Source organism: Pholcus phalangioides, unplaced genomic scaffold, assembly GCF_987345545.1.
Source record: "Pholcus phalangioides strain wild (caught in Gottingen) unplaced genomic scaffold, Ppha-v1.0 ptg000015l_1, whole genome shotgun sequence".
NCBI classification, from domain to species: domain Eukaryota; kingdom Metazoa; phylum Arthropoda; class Arachnida; order Araneae; family Pholcidae; genus Pholcus; species Pholcus phalangioides.
This window is the reverse complement of record NW_028301608.1, coordinates 82,605,189-82,625,814: the sequence shown is the minus strand read 5'-3', so window position 1 is coordinate 82,625,814 and position 20,626 is coordinate 82,605,189. Positions and strand designations below refer to the sequence as shown.

At 32.1% G+C, this 20,626-nt stretch overlaps 1 protein-coding gene across 1 annotated transcript in view; it reads left to right on the top strand.

Annotated features, from left to right (window-relative positions):
- Positions 1-16,729, top strand: part of LOC149076838 (glycerol-3-phosphate acyltransferase 4-like) — a 30,556-nt gene extending 13,827 nt beyond the window's left edge. The window contains exons 7-15 of the mRNA XM_089244548.1: positions 1,597-1,671; positions 2,828-2,917; positions 3,250-3,343; positions 3,666-3,781; positions 4,767-4,822; positions 5,156-5,241; positions 5,716-5,844; positions 13,866-13,945; positions 14,416-16,729. Coding sequence (XP_089100674.1) covers positions 1,597-1,671; positions 2,828-2,917; positions 3,250-3,343; positions 3,666-3,781; positions 4,767-4,822; positions 5,156-5,241; positions 5,716-5,844; positions 13,866-13,945; positions 14,416-14,503 — 814 coding nt within the window. The 3' untranslated portion in view covers positions 14,504-16,729. The remainder of the gene's footprint in view (positions 1-1,596; positions 1,672-2,827; positions 2,918-3,249; positions 3,344-3,665; positions 3,782-4,766; positions 4,823-5,155; positions 5,242-5,715; positions 5,845-13,865; positions 13,946-14,415) is intronic.
- Positions 16,730-20,626: the final 3,897 nt, after the last annotated feature.

Sequence of the window (20,626 nt, the reverse complement as noted above, 5' to 3'; positions counted from 1 at the left end):
ATTTCAAAACTGGTTTATTTTTTCCCTCACCCAAGGACAGTATTATTTTGGTGCCCCCACCTGTAAAATAGTACTCGCCCACTTTTCCCAGTCCAGCCATAGGTGGAGATACTTTAAGGTCTTAGGGGTGTGGCACGATGACAATTAATACACATCATATATATGTATACATCAGTAGGCTCTGCCATTGACGCTGGGGGGAGGGTGGATTGCCCCTCCCACAACATATAATTAAAATAATTTAGTTAATTTAATAATTTGAATACTTTATTGAATTTAATAATTTAAATATTTTATTCAATTTAATAATTTAAATATTTTATTCAATTTAATAATTTAAATAATTTATAATTCAGTAATTTAAGTACTTTTTTAATTTAATAATTTAAAATTTTAAAAATTTAATTTTATGGTTTTTAATCATTAAGTAAATTTCTTAAAATTTGTTGGAACATATTATGCAAACCTAGGTATGTAAATCAAATTTGTACTAGTTAAAAAACGTTTGAGTACATTTTGTATACTGTCATTCATAGCATAACATGAATGAAAAATCCACTGGAATGTAGATGGGACAAATTCTCTCATCAAATTTTGTGTTATCTCATTTTTTTCCCTTCTTTGAATGGGAAAAATTTTTCCCGCTTTGAAGTTTTTCCTGCTTAAATTGATTTTAAGATGGGTTGTGGAAAGCAACATGGGGGAAGGCATTGCTGCTGTTACTTAAAATGGATGTAATGTAGTTATTCTCTCACACATAGTTGTTGATAAATTTGATAAGTTATTCAAAACTTTTCTGGTTAGCAGAATGCGTTTGAGTTTGATTTAATTATTTCACACTATTATGTAAAAAAAAAAAATGCAATTTCAATGAGTTCTATTGAAATGCAAAGTTAAAACTAAATTCAATTTCAATTCATTCAATTTGGTAATAAAAATTCATTGTCCATTTGGTCTCTCTCTCTAAAAATATTTTGGTCACTATTTGGTCACTTTTAAACATTTCGGTCACTATTTGGTCACTTTTTCAAACATTTTGGTCACTATTTTCACTAATTTTGAGGCCATGATCCGTGCTGACCCCTGAACATGCTATTTCCACTGACAAAGGAGCTATGTTAGCCTCTCAAAACAGCTGTCTGATGTGTAGTTTTGGTATTTTGAGTGAAAATTGTCTGTCTTTACCTTTCTACATTGTGCTCAAAAGGTATTTTCACTATAAATACAGTACTGTCCAAAACGTTATTGGCTGGAATTTTTTTCGAAAGCACCTAAACTTTCATGTGACAAATGAGTTTTCTTTTTTAGATCTATACTTGTTAGTCTATTGCTTGTTCACAAGTTGAATCATTTTTGTAAATGTTTTTTACTAGTAACATTTGTTCATAAATAAATAAAGGTAATAAAAAAATAAGGAACTGATGACTATGTTATGATTTTTCTGCACTGAATTGAATTGACTGTCTCTGAACTAAAAGTAAACATAATTTTAATAAAGATATGATGTGTATTATAAAAATAAATTATTCACATATTTTATGTGAATTTCAGTTGCTATGTTATTTCATTGAACTAAATCTCAAACTGTATTTATAGGTTATTTCTGACAGCATTTGGTGTGGGATGGCTACTCATGTGTACAGCAACTGTGGGATGTATACCCGAAGGAAGGTGAAGTGCACTTCAGACAGTTATAGCTAGCTCTTTATATACTAAACGCATATCTCTTATTATAAAAAAAAATTTATATATATATAAAGTATCACACTACTATATGTATATACACACACATGCAAATACATTTTATTTGTAGTAAACAAACGTGTCTGAGCTTCAACTGATTTGATCCTGGAATTTTCATCAATTCGGGGCTTTTTTTATTTCATTAATTCTGAATTCTGGACGAAGTTTTTCTGAATTTCTACTCTATCGCCTAGATTCCCAAAATGTTCAGAAATCTCCTGAATTTCAAATGTGATTGTAAAGAATTTCTACTTATGGTGGAAAAAAATAATCCCAAAGAATTTAGCCAGAAAAAAAAAAACTTGCTTTCATTTTTATCCCTGAAATGATGTCACAGGCATAATGTAAATTGTTGCAATTCCGTCAAATCACAAAAAAATATTTTAGAGGGGTGAAGCCAAAATTTTCCAAATAGCCAGCATCATTTTGACTTTTTGGCATCCAAAATTGGTGAGATGACTTGTATCTCATTTGTCCATATATCCCGTCGGCATGTCCTGTTTTGGGACCGATGGTGATTTTTTTTTTTGTTAGCATGATTTGATTCGAGAGTAGTAGCTGGTAATTTAACCTCAACCTACACAGGTAAAAGACACATCCCAGAAGGGACAGAGCCCGGGTCTTGTCTGGTCTGATAGAGGTAATTTAACCTATTGATTGAAAATTGGCGACTTGGCACTAATCCCTGGAGGCTTGAACAATGTCACATTTCTGTAACGGGAAAAAATCCTTACAATTCTACTTTAATTAATGAAAAATTCCTATATTTTTTAAAAATCCCTCTTATATATTTTTTTTTTTAACAGAATTTGGATCCACACAAAAACCTCTCTAATTCTCATCCTCTAATGTTAGCAACTATGCACTTATAAATTATCTCAAATATTCCTCTTTGAACACTTATCTGAGTTCCCCTTCTTTAAATAAAAATCTTAATTTTTTGAATTGCTATTTCTTGTTTTTTATGGTATATTCATTTGCTTCATATGTGAACTTAATATTTTCCTTGATTTACTGTTAAATTTAAATTTCTTTGTTTGCAAATGACATAGATTCTAAATGATTGCTATTATTATGATTTCAGATTTAAAAGGTTTGCTTACTGGTATGCAAGTATCTCCAGCTTTAGGATATTTGGCTGTGCAGCTTCTGCAATTGTTACATATCACAATAAGTATGTCATTGATATATGTTTGGTTACATTTAAATTTAATTATTTTATTTTCAAAGCAGTACCTCAATTATATTCTTTGTTATTATACTATTAAAACTGGTATGTTATATTATTGCATACTGGTATGCAAGTATCTCCAGCTTTAGGATATTTATCTGTGCAGCTTCTGCAATTGTTACATATCACAATAAGTATGTCATTGATATATGTTTGGTTACAGTTAAATTTAATTATTTTATTTTCAAAGCAGTACCTCAATTATATTCTTTGTTATTATACTATTAAAACATCTAATTAAAATATGTAAATAAAAAGCATTCATTTCTTTTCAGAGAGAACAGAGCTAAGGGTGGAGGAATATGTGTTGCCAATCATACTTCTCCTATTGACATTGTGGTTCTAGCTAGTGATAACTGCTATGCACTAGTGAGTTTCAGTATTGAACTGTTTATCATGAATTTGTATTTGAATAGTTATTTAAGATTTTTTGCATGATATTTTTACTTTGCATGCTTTCTGTAGAATTTAAAAAATTAAAAGAAAGAAAAGAATTACTGAGATGGGTTGCGCTGCATAAAATTTAGCTGAATTCAAATTCTCGCATATATTATTACATAGTAAATTATTAAATGTGTTGATCATCTGTTGAAAATATTCATGTATAAGTTATGAGGGAATGGTTGGTGTCAAGTGTTTCATTCATATTTTGTAGAGACTAGTCATTTAGTTTTTCAACTCTGAATTCTAGGTTGGCCAAAGTCATGGAGGCTTTCTTGGTGTTTTGCAGCAAGCACTTTCCAGGGCAACGTGTCATATATGGTTTGAGCGCAGTGAAATTAAAGATCGTGAATTAGTGGCTAAAAGGTTTTTTCAATGCATTTTTATTAACTGCATCTCTTTTTATTATCTAAAAAATTTATATTATTTGTATTTTCCTTTTTTTCTTCTGTCATTACCGAATGTTTGAGATATTAACTAATATGACATGTATATGTGGTGTTAGTGGCCTTACTTTCATTGATAATTTGTTGTATCCACCAGTATTGACCTGTCCAGGAGTTGACGATCAATTTTTATGTAAATTATTTTATTTTGCTGCCTTCGTCTGAGGTGGTCATGTTACGTTGTTTTTAATAAAACTTTCCGGATACACCCATCCTTCGGGAACGCTTCGATATCTCTCTGAGATGGGAAGCGAGGTGTATCCGGTCTTCAAAGGTCAAAGTATTGACCTGTCAATCCCGTGGTAGATCTTTGTGGTTATACTAATGGAATTTGTTAATGACTTAATAAATCCCTGGTGCCAAGCTGACTAAAAAATTGATTTTAGAGCCTAAAATTATGTATGTGTAGTTAATAAATTGGAATCTTGGGACAACACAAAATTTTTGGAAGTCACATCAGCATATCTACCAATGTGGAAGGTGATCATTATGTCCTGGAAAAGTAAAGAAATATTATTTTGGACCTGTTTTTCATGAAAAAAGTTTGTTAGGAAAAGGGTATTCATACATGTTTAATACACACACAGTCAAACCTCATTAATGAGTCACTCTTGGGAGAGCAAAAATATGACTTAGTAAGCGGAGTGACTCGTTAAGCGGAGTAAGCCATAGCTGTGCCAATTCCAATTGGGAGTTCCAAAAAGTGACCCGGTAAGCGGAGTGACGTGTTAACCGGGTGACGCACTAACAAGGTTCGACTATATATATTGATTTAATTGCACTATAATATTTTTTTTTGGGGGGGGGGGAGGGGAAATGTTAATATTTCATACAAATTTCTATGCCTTAATGTCAGCTTATAGTTGTTAGTCAAACAAAATCACCTAATTTTTTCTTCATTCCAGGTTAAGAGAGCATGTAGAAGATGAGACAAAGCTTCCTATATTGGTTTTTCCTGAAGGTTAGTGTTTAAAGTAAAATTTATATTTTTATGCTGTTGCTATCCTATTATTTTGGTTGAGTACAGTATTTTTGTTAAAGGGTTATAGAAAGCTCTTTATTAAATCCAATGTTAGAGGTGTGCATTTTGTTTGTGTGTGTGTTTTATGTTGAATGTTTTATCATACTCACTTTATTGAAGAATTTAATCACACACATCATGATCTTTTTTTACATTGATCCATATCTCATCTATATTACCAGTTTAAATTTTTATAAGTTTCTATAGCAGTTTTATTTATTTTTTTATTGCACATTTGCTATAACTTTATTTGAAGTAATTTTTTTTCCCTAGGAACTTGCATAAATAATACTTCTGTGATGATGTTTAAAAAGGGTAGCTTCGAAGTTGGAGGCATTGTATATCCTGTAGCTATAAAAGTAGGTTTTATTAATACAATACACTTTTTTCTATTGCAATTATAAAGCTAATTCATAATTAAAAGCCAAATCCCGAAATTTTATATACAACAACTGAATTTTTTTTCTAAATAATGTGATCAGCACGTATTCCCAAGAGATCGTTACGATCTGTCCAGGGAATTTGTTAGTGTTAGTAGACATCCATGCCCGACCCGGGATTCGAACCCAGACCTGCACAGTCAGAAACTAGTTCCCTAACCACTGGACTGGCAGGCGGCATAAGTTATTTACCCCAAATAACTTTTTATTTTTCTTCGATATAAATTAGTTATTCAAATCTTATTTACTGTGATTCTGATATAAAGATATAAAAAAAACTGTCATACATTAAAGAAAGAGAAATGTGTACATCATTACTTTCTAAATAATTCTTATGTATTTTGAGGCTGATATTTGAATTAAGAGAATTTTTCTTTTCATCTTCCAATCCAGTATGATCAGAGGTTTGCAGATCCTTTTTGGAATAGCAGCAGACAGAGTTATATGCAATACCTGTATATGATGTTGACAAGTTGGGCTTTAGTCTGTGACGTATGGTACCTACCTCCCATGTCTCGCAAAGTGAGATTCTATTTTATATTCTTGCATTCATTTTTATTTTCTTAACTCATTAAAAATTTGAGACATGACACATATAAGATAGTTTCAAGTGCTTTTATTCAAAAAGAAAAAGATCAACCAATTGAACGATGAAAAATTATAATGAGTTAGTCATCTCCAACCCTTTTGAGCCCTGCAACGATATTAATGGAAAGTTTTCAAATTGTCTATTGGACCCTCTCTAGGCCCATAGGGCACATACATATGTTTGATTTGCGTGATAAATAATTTTAAGTTGCTAGTTTTGTTGAGTACTATCTGAAATATTTAATTGTCGAATTAATTTAATAGTCGAACATGGTTGTAAAAGCTGCAGGTGCATTTACTTAAAAATTCTGCTTTAATATCAGAGTGTATATGTATCAAAGTGTATGTGTACGAAGATACAAACAGAAATCAATCAAATGATTGAAATATAGAGCAGCTTCTTTTTAATCTGTTCTATATTTCAGTCTCTTAAAGGGTGCAGAGCTTACAGAGAGTGCAAGAGATCCAATACTGTACAAGGAAAAAATACAAAAACAACGCCACAACAGGCAAAACGCCCAAGGAGGTGGCTTAGAAAAAGATGCCCATAAAAATATGGATGTCATATATTTCAAAAATACAGCAACCCAATTAAAAATGCAAATAACAAAAATTATAAACAATATATACACAAGATAAAATATTATCCAATGCCCCATAAAGAATACTTATGGTTGTCTTATTCTAAGAATGGATAGCTTCTCGATCTACCCCAACATGTTTATCGTATTTCTTTTTAGAAAGAACACAGTTCTGAAATATGACATAGCAAATCTGCAACACTATGTAGAGATAGATCAAGATCATCATTTAACACTAAAACTATCTATATGCTTATTTTTTTTCCTATTGAACATTAGTTCTCAACAATAAATGAAATGTGTATTTCTTTTGGATTGCATAGAAATTGCAACTATCGATTTAATGCTTTGGCATTAGTCAAATGTATAGTGATACCTTGGCTTACAAATTTTTTGGCAGTTTGTCGTCTTGGCTGACAAAAATTTTTGATATGAATGCATGTGCTAATGCTCAGCTGATTAATGACAGTGATTGTGAGCCAAATTTTTGCATTTTTTGCGATTATGAAAATTACTATCATTTGAGCCTGATTAATATATGCCCGCCTCAGAATCATCCTTAGATATACTTCTATTTCTCTTTCAGAAAGTTTTTTAGTCATTTGATCATTTTTGTCGCAGCACTGTCATTTTCTGCACACAAGGGCTAATTAAACCAGGACGTACAATTTATTGGCAATTCTGAACGGCAGCGTTTTTTTATACTCACAGAGAGGTTGGTACGCTCACCCCTTGATGTGGGATAGTTAAGATATTACGACACCTGATTGGTCGGACTCCAGTGGCCATGTGCTTCTAATATGCTGCAAAAAAGGGTAAAAGATTGTTATGCTGTCAAAGAAACTGACAGTGAAATTGAAATAAAAAAATAGTTAGCTAAGTTCTAAATATATCATTCCTGCCAGAAAATGGTGCTACTATCAGTGGTGGGAACTCTGCAACATAGGCGCCAAAATTAACATCCTGCTCCAATAGTGTATTTCCTATTTTTCTGTGCCAAATAGCACTTGTTTTTGAATATATACTGTAGCCACCAATTATGAGAATCAAGTTTTGTTCAGCTATTTTGTTCTTATAAGCAGTTGATTCTTATTTCCAGAAGTTTTTCCTGTTACTCTTCCAGTTATCACTGGAGCACACAAGGAGTGAGGGGGGGCTCTTCAAGCAAGATTATGATGTTTTTAACCGTTTAAAGGCCGAACTATGAACAAAGTCACTTATTGTTTTGAAATTTGGAATTTGAGGTCCTTTTGCATGCCTATACATAGATCAACTTTGAAATTTGAAGAGAAAAATTTTTTTCTTTGTTTTTCACGATGTTCCATAAATGGAACATTGGCACTTGGGGAGAGGTGAAAGCGGAAACTGGTATCGTCTATATTCTAACGATTATTTATTTCTGGAGTACAGTTATCGCACAAAATTTTGTATTTTCTACTACAAATTCAAAGTTGCAACACATACTGGTTTTTTTAACATAAAAATGATTGCAGAAAATTCAAAGTTTTTTTCTAATGTCTGTGATAAAAGAAGGAAAACATATTTGATGGACCTGTTTGTCATATTGGTAGCATTTATACACATTTTTGGCAAACCGCACACCGTCCTTTCCTCATAGACAATATAATGGCCATCAGATGACCTGCCATCTTTTTTTCAGTTGACAACGTGGACCTGGATAAATAATCAACCCCTCCTTCATTTGTAAAAGGTCCATTGTCACTTCTCTTCGGAATTCCAAATGCGAAATACGATCCGCTTCTCGCAACTCTGAATGAACTATCCAACGTGCTGTAATGGTCATATGTCAAATTTTTTCGAATGGAATCCAATGCTGAGGTTTTGATCAGATTCTAGAAAGAATTTTTTTTATCCCATGTAATAATTTTTTTTTCCAGATCGCTCAAAACTGTTTTGCCTTTTCATGAAACTTGAGTATTTCACTTGCGTTTTGCTCTTTTTTTCTGCCCTACATCTTTTGAAGAATACATTTCAGGAGTTTTCTAACAGCTCATCCTCGTTGTTGCAAAATTATCTAGCATTTCACATACATCAGTTGGCACTGTTGACTCTAGACCATTTTCAACAGTATCAGCTTCATCCGTGATGTTTCCATTTTCATTAGCACGTAATTGGCATATATCTGCATTCTCTAATTCGGAATCTGAAAGAGTTTCTAAATATCTTACAGCTTCTTCTAATGTAAGATACCTTTTTGATATGGTTACACTCAGCTGAACACAACAAGACTATCTAGGATTGTCGAACTCTGTTTGATTAGTCTGAAGTTCGCAAAAACATGCATTTCTAAAAATGCAAGAATAAAAAAGTACTCTCCAAATATAAACAATCTACCCCAGAAAGCACATTCCTCTGTATCATATTACTCAGAATTAGCCCCTATACACATGTGGTATACTAACACATGATGACAACACCCTTGAGTTCGAACGGGAAAATCGAAGCAGCGCACACTGTATGTTAGATATCCCTAGAATTCCACTCTCTTGAAAGGCCAATGTTTCATAAATGGAACATGCATTTTTGAACGCACGTAGCTCTTTAACGTTTAACAGCACAAACAAACAAATTGATTTACTTTGATTGATACATTAAGAGGTAAAAACTCACAAAATAATTTTCAATTTACTTCAAAATTGAAATTTTGGCAAATTTTTATCGAAATGGGGAAAAAATTCCCAAAAAATGTCAAATTTCAAAATTCTGCCAAAAATGTTTATATCAACCTGAAGTTTTCGAATTTATTTCAAAAAATACTTTGAACTCTCATCTATATACGATAAAAAACCTGAAATGTTTGAATCAATTTTTATCTGATATTTTTGTAAATAAAAACTATGTTCCATTTATGGAACATTGGCCTTTAAACGGTTAATGTGAAAACCAAAAAACCTTATAAATTTTTTATTAAGTATTTTAATTTCTAAATTTTAAATCTAGCAATAGCATATCATTGTCCTTATAGATTTTCTATATCGTTTAGACTGACTAAAATGTTGCACAGTAACTGAACTCCTATTGTAGTACTATTGTTATGGTCGCAACAAGGGTGGGGCTGACAGGACTGTATCCCTGTTACCCAGAATGGTTCTCATTTTTTTTTTTTCACGCTATATATTCACCATAGAGGGGACCCCTGAAAAGTCTAGTCTGGAGACCTACTATAGATTCCAACCCCTAGGGCCGAGGTCTTCAACCTTTTCTAGTCATGAGCACTGCCTGTACACATTATCAAAAAAAGAGCACCCTTACGGCAAGTTTGACGTATGAATGCATGAAAAATCAGGATTGATTTTAGTTCTTGAATGCAATTTGTACAAGGTATTTAATCGGGACGTTGATCAAGTGTTCATGAGCACACAAAATCAATCACAAGCATAGAGCACTATGGGTGATCCCGAGCAATAGGTTGAAGATACCTGCCTTAGGGACTCTGTTTTAGGATATGGATGGGGGTATTACTATTGTCTGAGTGCATGACTCTAGATAAGAGGTTCCCAAACTTTTTGTTTCATTGCCTCCACCATTTCTTCAGAATGTTTTTTAATCATAGGATTCTATATTATACCCGTAGCTTTTACCACCCCTTGGACCTTTCTATCGCTCCAGTGGGTAACACTGATCCACTTATTAAATCTGGATGTTTCGTAAAAAAAATTTCTTTCCGTGAGTAAAAGAGCTAGTCCGCTATATAAGGAATGTTAAATTGCCAATGTGGCCAAATAACGTATGCTAAATCGCCAAACATGTTGATTCTCCCAAAATTTTCCCCCATTTTCCAACAATCTTTTTTTTTTCAGTATAACTAACAAGAAGCCAGCAGGAATCATACCCATAAAATTGCAAAAAAAAAATCATTTTAAAGAACTTCTGTATGTGTTCACTTTCACCGATAGGTGAGTACAGAATTGCTGCAAATATGAATAATTTTGTAAAGAAAATCTTTTTCAGCTTTGGTATTTTTTTATTTTGAATAATTTAGGGAGAATGAATGTCACTTAGAACAAGGTTTCCACTCGTCCTACTTTTTTGGTAAAATGTCCTACTTTCTCTGTTTTGCCCTTTTTCTGCTTTTTCACCAAATCCTATCAACAAAATTTGTGTAATTGATGTTAATTGAGAAGGGAATCATAGATATATTGTCAAATATTATAAATGTTGTAGATTGCAATTAATAATTCTACAGAAGCAGAAATTGTTTTCCAGTTTAGTGGGGTGTATATGTGGACCATTTAGTTTATTAATTTTTTTCATTTCCTTAGTTTGAGGGTTCAACAAGTAGAGCAATCATTAAAAACTTCTGTCTAGATGAAAAAAATAATTTTCTATTTACTGTTTCATGGTCTTGGACAGTAATTGGCATTCAAAATTGTGGTGCACATTTTGTGTATAAGTGAAACAACAGTTTGCATTACAAAGCAGTTGGACACATAGGCCTATTCTAGGTTTGGTAATTTGAATGCTACCTAATAGCATTCAATTGTCTTCTGTATTTTTAAGGCATGTGTGAAAGAGGCATAAACAATATTTACAACGCTCAGCAAAGAGCTAGAAATGAAAGTGCTTCATTTGTCAAAAATGATTACACTGGCATTGAACAGTAAAATGTAAACAAATCCCTTTTAAAAAAGGAGGGATAACACAGTAAAACCATCTGGTTTATCTTGATTTATTTACGTGGGACCCTGTAATATACACGTTTTGCACTTTGATGCTCTTTCGAGACCATTTCAAAAAACATTCTTAAAAACTTACGTCTTCATGATTTGCTGTGCATTGTGGAAGAGAGTTGACAGACTCTGCACTTTAAAAGACCCTAAAAAAATAATTTAATATATATTGAGGAGAGACAAAAAAGATTTATTTGTGATTGCTAGTATACTGTTTGTAACCAAGTCATTTCTGTCATTTTGCTTTGGCTTGACGCTTGAGTCAATCTTATCAGATACTAGCTATAACACCCGGCACTGCACTGGTTTTCTTTAATGAGGCTTTTTGGATCACGTGATATCTCCCTCTTTCTTTGAGGGACGTGTAAACTGTGTCTAAGTTAACCAATATGGCGACTTCCTGCGCGACTCATGAAATAAACAAATCTAAATTTAAAGATACGTAAAAATGTATATTTTTTTCCTTTTTTAAGGGGCGCTAAGTATTTCATTTCCTTCCCCCCCCCCCCAAACTTCAAGTCAAGTTATCCATCTGCCTGTTTCAGCTTTCAAAAATGCTTAATTAAAGCTGTGGAATTTTTTTATGCTCTTTTTTTTTTACAGGCCCATAATTGATTTTAAAATATCCTAACCCACATGAATTTATGCAGTTAAATATCAAAAGACGATACAGACATTAATTTTCATGCTTGAGAAGATATAAATAAAAAGTTGAAATCAATGTTATTGCATGAATATCCAACTCAAAAGTAGGGCCGGCTAATTACTTCATATTTAATCTCCTGGGCTTTGTATATCTCTAAACGAACTCAATATTTCAAAAATCGAGAATTCTATAAAATTTTTAAAATTATTGATGTGGCAGAAAGCCCCACCAAATTTCTGCATTTCTACAGTAAAATCGGCAATTTTAACACTGATTTCTGAGTATCACCCTTTTCCTGACCCCCAAAGCGATGATGATTATGACGTCTATTCAAAAAGCCTCATTACTGGGAGTATTAAAAATGTGGCAAACCATTATAAAACCATAAACTATTAAACATATACTGGCAGTGTTAAAGAAGTGACAAACCATTGTAAAGGCATATACATGTCTGAAACACACTGCTAGGGAACCATGATAAACATTCGGAAAGTGATTGTTGAGGCCTAAAAACCGTTGTTGTCCAACAGTTTTTGGGGCATTTGGCCTGCTCTGATGAAATTTTAAAGTAGCCTATCGTTCAAGTTGGGTCCCATTTAATATATATGCAAAATTTGGTGACGATCGATTTAAAAATTGTAGATTTGTATAGAAAACACTCACAGACACACAGAAAATCAATTATATATAGATTCAAATAGTGCTGTGAAAAAAAAAGGTTTTTTAAAATTATGCTATGGTTGTGTTGTCTAAGGAGGGTACCCTCCCCGTTCTACTTTTTAGTAACACTTTTTCCAATTTTTTGAGTGGGAGACCTGACAGAATTTTTATAATTTATGTGATGCTGTTTATGAATATTTTTGACCAAAACTTGAAGATTTTAAAGCACTTTGTGGACAGCAGAAAAGTATAGATTATCTGTATGTAGTTTGATTACTTTATGAATTCTTATAATGCTGGGTAAAAGGAAAATCAAAAGTTATAGTTTCTAAACTGCTCTACATCTATATTTTTGAGAAAAGTGAAAATTTGTGTGGCAGATTTAAAATGCATTTCCATATGTGCTCCCTCTCTTTTTTTGCTGAAAAACGCGTAAGTTCTGAAGTTTGCCATGACTCCTTAAAAAGTGCTTAAAAACTCCTTAATTTTTATTTAGGAAATTTTATATAAACCCTGTTATCTTTAAATTTTTGTCAGTACCTGGAACAAATTGAACGATTTTCCATAGGAACCTGTGGGGGAATCGCATATTGACTAATAAATTATCTTGATTAGCTGAGGTATCACTGTATTTTTTATGCCATGTTCATTGTAAGGTTCAGGAGAAAAGAGGTTGGAAAAAGGCCGAGGAGAAACAGGAGTCGCGAGAGAGAGAAATGGGAACGATTTGAGACATTCGAAAAAGAGGGATAGTGTGAAAGTTTGTACCGAAGAGACAGGACGGTTTCATTGGAGATGTTGGATAATAAATGAAATAAAGTGTTGTTTTCTTCTTTTGGGAGTCTAGAACCCAGTTATTTTGTCCTGAAATCGTAGCAGAGGTACAACTGAGGACCTACGACCGATAAGAAGTCGGGGGAAAGTTTACTTTCATCTTCTCTTGTTTTGAACTAATCAGAAATAATACTATATTTTTATCCCCCAATAAAAATCTTATTTATTCCAATACGCAATGTGAACCTTTACTCACTGTGTGACTTTTATGCAAAGAAAGACAATATCCATGTCCAATATCCTCACAAACCTCAATCCTTTTTTCACAAAAAAAATTATCAACCATAATAATTAATGTCTTTACAAACTCTTGATTTTTAATAAAAGTGTATCTCTTAATTGCTGTGACCTTGATAATAAAAAAAAACTTTCTGGTTGAACGGACAGTGAGAAAGTTGACAGGGGTTTCACTGCCAAGCTTAATTTTTATTGATGCATCATCAATTTATGGATCTGTTTAAGAAACTGATTTTCAAAGTGTAAAATATGACTTATTTATATATTTTTATTGTTTGATGATTTTTTTTTTCACTTTTGTAATAGGCTGATGAAAGTGCTGTTGACTTTTCTAATCGAGTTAAATCAAAGATTGCTCTTAAAGGTGGACTTGTTGATCTTATGTGGTATGTTTGATTTTCATATACTTTGCATACTTTATTGCTTATTATCTTAATAATTTTCATTGCCTTCCAGATAAGTTCAACATTACCCCCCCCCCAACCTCTTGGCATAGGCAGATATAGGGAAGGGGGGGCGACCCTAACCCTATAGTCACTAAAAAAATTGTTTTATTGGCATAGGCGGGCAGCCAGAAGTTGATAATTCCCCCCCGTTCGAAGAGCCTGTATCCATGTGTGTCATCTTGGATGGTCTTCAGTGATAATATTTTAAGATTTTTCTAGTTTTATTCCAAGCCAAAATGTGCTGTTACGCGTCAACACCTGTGCCTTCCCCCCCCCCCACCACCACCATAAAATTAATTAATTAAAATAAGAAAAATTTTGCTATACAAAGGCCACAGCAAGAAAAGTACAGATACAGATTTATAATCTATGTAAAAATTTTATGATATTTTAATAACATTTCTTTATAGGGATGGCCAATTAAAGAGAGCGAAAGTGAAACCAGAATGGATTGAGCTGCAGCAGAAAAAATTCAGTAGCCAACTCAAAGTGGAGTGATGAAATTTATATTGAAGTTACAAAAGAAAACTTGTCAGTGGATTTTGATTCATTGAACCTTTAGTCACAAACTGCCTTCAATGTTCATTGTTGGTTTTATTATTTTTGTTTGTATGTGTGTAAGAGGGAAAATGATCCGGTAAAATGCATTGTATGAGATAATGTGTGCTGGTTTTTTTGTGTGCGTGTTTTTGTGTGGTGACAGCTATTCCATAAAGTAATGCCTTCATCATGTGCATTTGCAAATTTTTATTTGAGGCAAAATGCATTAGCCACCTTTTATGATAGAATTTACTTTCTTTTATGTTGAAGTGTTTTCCTGCCATCACTTTTCATAAAAGTGTGTAAACTTTCTCAGCTGGAGTCATTCTGGCAGTTTAACTATTCATTTTGGGTTGTTAAGGTGCAGTCCAAGACAGTACCAAGAGTACCAAACATTGTCTGTGCAGCTGTGATGAACATCTTCAATAGGTACCAATAATCACAAATCTGTATTCATCCTCTTGAATTAGAATGTTTGACTGCTTTTATTTCTGATTTAAACAATGCAAAATGCTGTGATTTAAATTTTACACTGTTGCCTAATATTTTAAATGAATAGTTTGATTGTCAAAACATTTTTTTACAAAGGCTGAAAATGCTTGTTTTAATAATGTGTGAATCTCTATGTTTTGACTTTAAATGTATCAGTGCTGCCAATATTTATTTTATTGTTTCTTCCTTAACATAATTTGTTTTTCTGTTAGATATATTTTATGTCACAGCTCAATTTTAAAAACTTATAATTTTTCTTTAGATTATTATTTTGTTTATTTACATATTGTGCTGTTTGATACTTCCATGGTCCAATGCAATTTATGTAAAGATTATTGATATGCATATTTAATAAATAATGGAGAAAATTTCCTCTTTGCTTTTAATAATTTTTCCTGATACACTTGAAGGTATCACTTTATGGGTACTCTTACTTGGAATTCCTAAATGTTTTGTACATAGAAATGTTTTTTGATGGTTGTATAATGCAGTGGTATGTGTGAATTTTTCCCGTGTACCTTAAATTTTTATAAAAAAAATCATGTGTCATTCATCCTGTATTTGAGTTTTGTTTTGTCCTTGTATTTTCAAATATGTCATCTTACTTCTTGTATTGTGATGCGAAATATTTCCGGACTTATTACGTTTTTGGGTAATTTTTATTTTTGTCTGGGAGCTCGCAGATTCTCTCAAAAACTAACATTAAAACATCATCATCACCATCTTTCATATTTCCGATATCTGTCATTTTCAGAGGCTTACGGGTTTGATATATACATAGATTTTAACATCAGAGGAAAAAATATTAGTTTTCTTTAATCCAAAAACATTTTTATTACCTGCATGGCCCCATTTTTTTCTGGTGCAGCATTTTAAATGGAATTGCAATATTCCATATACACCAATAGTGAATTTAGCGATTTTATATGCTGGAAGTATTTCCCCCATTCTGGACCGTGCACATGTGCAGCTTAGATAGAACATTGATGTTATGTTCTGTCAACACACACTAGTAGCTGTCAGAAAACGTTTTCTTCCAACACTTTCTCTAACATTCACCAATCAAAATTATGGTGCAAATAGGTGAAACAACAGTTTTGCATTTCAAAGCAGTTGGATACATATGCCTATTCTAGGTTCCGTGATTCTGATGCTCCCAATAGTATTCTCCCAGTTGTCTTCTGTATTTTTAAGGCATGAAGAGGCATAAACAATGTTTACAATGCTCAGCAAAGAGCTAGAAATGGAAGTGCTTCATTTGTCAAAAATGATTGCACTGGCATATTGAACAGTAAAATGTGAACAAATTCCTTTAAAAAATAATGGACAATGCAGTAAAACTATCTGGTTCACCTTGCCTTATTTACATCAGATCTTGTAATCTACACATTTTGAAAGTGGTCTCGAAGGCGTGTCATTCTTAAAAAACGTACATGTTTAAAATTTGCTGTGCATTGTTGAAGAGAGTTTACAAGCTCTGCACTTTGGAAGACTCCAAAAAAAGACTAATATATATGAGAAGAGACAGCAAAGAATTATCTGTGGTTGCTAGTGCACTGTTTTGGCCGAAAATTGGTTTTTTAACCAAGTCATTTGTCATTTTGCTTTGGCTTGAGTCAATCTTATAGGAAGCTGAAATAGTGCTTTGAAAAAAAAAAGTTAATTTACACACACAAAATTAAATTTTTTTTTTGCAAAAAAAATTTTTTTAGACATTTTTTTTCCATTATGCTATGATTATGTTGTCTAAGGGGGGTTACCCTCCCCCATCCTACTTTTCAGTCCTGCGTTTTCCTACTTTTTCTCATTTTTTGAGTGGGAGCCCTGATGTATGTCTTGATAAAAATTAAATTTAAAAAAAACAATCTGACTTGAAAATTATTTACTGTAACTGTTGTTGAATAAATTGTTTTTTGGTACAGGTGTTTCAAATGATTTTTCCCCTTAAATAAAAAAAAATATGAATGTACAATATATATACACACACATACATATATAAGAGACTAAAAAAAGCAAGATTACTTTGCACAGTTGAAAAGTGTATGTTGAAGGAATCATCTCAATGTAGGTACTCCCACATGTTATTGTTCAGGATGAGAGGCGAGTGGCTCAAAAAGTATTTTACTTCTTGATCGAATCAAAAAGTACTTGAATAATGGATAATTCAAGTATTTTTTCAAGCATTATGAATTTAATTTTTTTTACCAGGAGTAAGATAATTTTGTGTTTCTATAATTTTTACTGTCATTAAATCAGCTCTGTTTGAACATTTATAGTGTTACACAAATATTAATGCAAATCCTAAAATTCTGCTCCCCTTGGATCTTACATTAATAACTTTTTTCAAGTACTATATTTTATAAATTGTTTTCTCATAAATCGTAACAATGTTAAGGATTGCTGAAACTTTAATTTGTTTCATTGGCTAATCATAAATCAGACAAGCGACTGCCATAGCAAAGAGACTGTATATGTACTCTGCTTTTTATTTTATAAAAATTAATAGTACAAAAGTTTTTCCAAAATCTTGCTATGCTCTCAAAGATTTAAAAGCTTCACTGTTTTTTTTACTAGGGGAACCAAATTGAAGTTTTGATAATGTTTTACATTTTAGTCATGTTTTATCAAATGAACTGCACATTAGCTCAAAATTTCTTACATTTTCAAGCATTGAGCATTAGGAAATATTCAAATACTTAATATTTTTTTGTTCTACTTATATTTATTTTATCCATTATAATAAAATTATGTAAATTGTTTGCCATGCTAATAATTTTGAGTATTTTATCCATTGTTTAATTTGTGTCACGAAATATGCTGTTTGCCAAACTCAATTTCATGCAAATTGTCTTGATTTTCTCCTCAAGTTTTAGTCACATCTATAATGAAACGGTAATGTTCATGCAATTATTTAGTTGCCAAATTTTCTCTTATTTTGTGTGTTTTTTGTTTTAAATGTGTTATCTAAATCATCTTATCTGCAGCTACCAATGTAATCATGCTTTCAATAATGCATTGTAGGATTTTCAAGTATTTAATGGACAGATTGAAAAATTGTTTGTTGTACTGAATAATATGTTCAAAAACTTTTTTTTTTTCTTGTATAAAATATGAATTGGAAATAGTGAAGTTGAGTGCCAATTTGGTTTTTCCTTTTTTTTTTTTTAATGAAATTTTATATTAACACATTTAATGTTATATTTAGTTTTACTTTCAAAATCATATGGTAACCTTGTCAACTGACAACTCTGCCCTATTGTGCAATTTAAAAACTGAAGTTAGGATTACTGCCATCATGGCTAGATTACACAAGCATTTTGATAAATTTTGCGTAGAAGTGTCATTCTACATATCCCGACTTGTGTGAAGATGTTTTCATTCAAAATCATTATAATACAACAGTTCGTTACAGTCACTGGATATAATACATCATGTTTGTTGGGCCATTCGGAAAGTTTTGTGGTTTTTCTTAGGCTTTTGAGCAAAGAAAAACAATTTTGAGATTTTACCTTTGTTCTTCAAAGTATATGCTCTATTTTTTTTTAAACTTTTAATCTATCTTTGTGTATTTTCAAAGTTTTAATGTAAAAAGTCATCCATGTGGCTTTCCATAGCATTACTCTAGCACATTATTTTCCAATCAATAAATTTGATAGGTGTCAAAATAAGTCTGGTACTGTGGTGTTAGATTGAACACTGAAAATTAGATAATGAGAGCGTGTTGGGTGTTGGTGGGATGTCTTAAACCACCCCAGCCTGTCACATGAAATTTTTTTAGATGATTAAAGTGCTGGTGTAAAATAGGACTTTTTGGTGTGTTTTAGCAACATGGCTCAAACTGAATATTATTCCATGCAGTGCAGTTTTTCTCTGACTAGTTCTACAAAATGTTTGAGAACTGAATTTCTAGGAACACACACACGTTCATAATTTTTACTAAATTTTAAATGCAGCATAACCCATACATGTTGATTGACCAAGGCACTGGGTCAGACCAGGGTTGACCTGTTATAGAATCATGAAAAATTATCACCATATCATTGGTTACTGGTCAGTAAAACTGGTGATTTGGAAATATTTTTTCATGATTCTTACAATTTCCATTATGTACTTACCCTGCATGCTCAAATGTGCGCGTTGATTTTTCTCGCTGTAGAATTATTTTTTAAATCTCGGAGTTAAGCTTTGAGAGCTTAAAAGGGAGTTAGAAATATGATTTTTGGGGGCTTTCATCTGAGGACAGGGCAGCAGAACTTTTACAGGGGTTTTTTATGATGGCTTCTGGTGGAGAAAGTATGTGATTTATTACATAAAATTTAACAATAAAATAGTGGTACTTTGGTTAACAAGCTTAATTCATTCCGCCAATGTGCTCATTATCTGAACCTCGTTATTGAAATCAAACTTTCCCATAGAAAATAATGGAAACCCGGATAATTCATTCCATAATTATTCATTCACATAAAATTGACAAAAACAGCATTCAATCAATAATACAACACAATAATTATAATAATGCAATAAAATATGTATAGTATAATAACATCATAAATAAATATGCAATTCAATAAGGTATACAAATTTACTTGACAAGAAAGAGTAGGACTATCGTATTGAATGACATGGCCTTTGTGGGCATGCCCAGTCATTCCCCTGATGATTTGAATTCCTTTCTTGAGATAAGTTCTTAAAATCATATACAGATGGTGTGCTTTGTATATGTTACAAGTTCCCTCCCAATATTTCCTTATTCTGACAGGTTTTCTTGTACAATATATACTCCCCCACCCTTTTTATTTTCTATTCTATCTAATCTATGCAATGTCTGGGTACTTGAGTGCCATTGATCTTTCTCAAAAGAATGAATTGCTAAACTCGCCAAGAAGGGGGAAATTTTTCCTCTTGTGCAGTGGAAGAAGCATATCTCCAACTATTTCATAGTTAAAGGGTTAAGAAACGTTATCTTTGAAAACAATAACACCAAGTACCTAAAAAAATTATCTTTTGATCAGACGTTGAGCATTTTTTACAAACATTCACTGAGTATGATGAAAGTCAGACTAGACATCTCAATAAATTTCCGCATCTTTCCACAAATTGTTAATTTCAATTTCCCTTTTTTAAAAAAATGGCGGGGAGAGAGCAGCAGCAGAGAAATGGCCAAATCGCACACAACTTTTTTATGACCTGCTAACTGAAATAGCATTTTTTAAGTTTCAAAAAATTGGACATTAATTTAGCATGTTTTTCTTTGTAATTAATGTAAATTAATTATATTAATTTAATCAAACTAATTTTTGGAAACTTTGTGTGCCATGTGACAAAAGAATTTGGGGAAAAATTATTTTGCTATTTTCAAAAATATTTATTTCTATTCATGGTCAGGGAAAAAAATTTTCAGGTAGAAAATCGAAACAAAATTCTGAAAATTTCATTGTTTTGGAAAAGCATAAAAAGTCAAATTTAATTGCAAACAAATTTTTAAAAGTACTATGACACTCGTTAGAACTTTTAGTTTCCAAAAAATGTTTATTTCATACAAAAATTTGAATGAAAAGCGTTGCACAAATGCAACTTCGTTAAAAATGC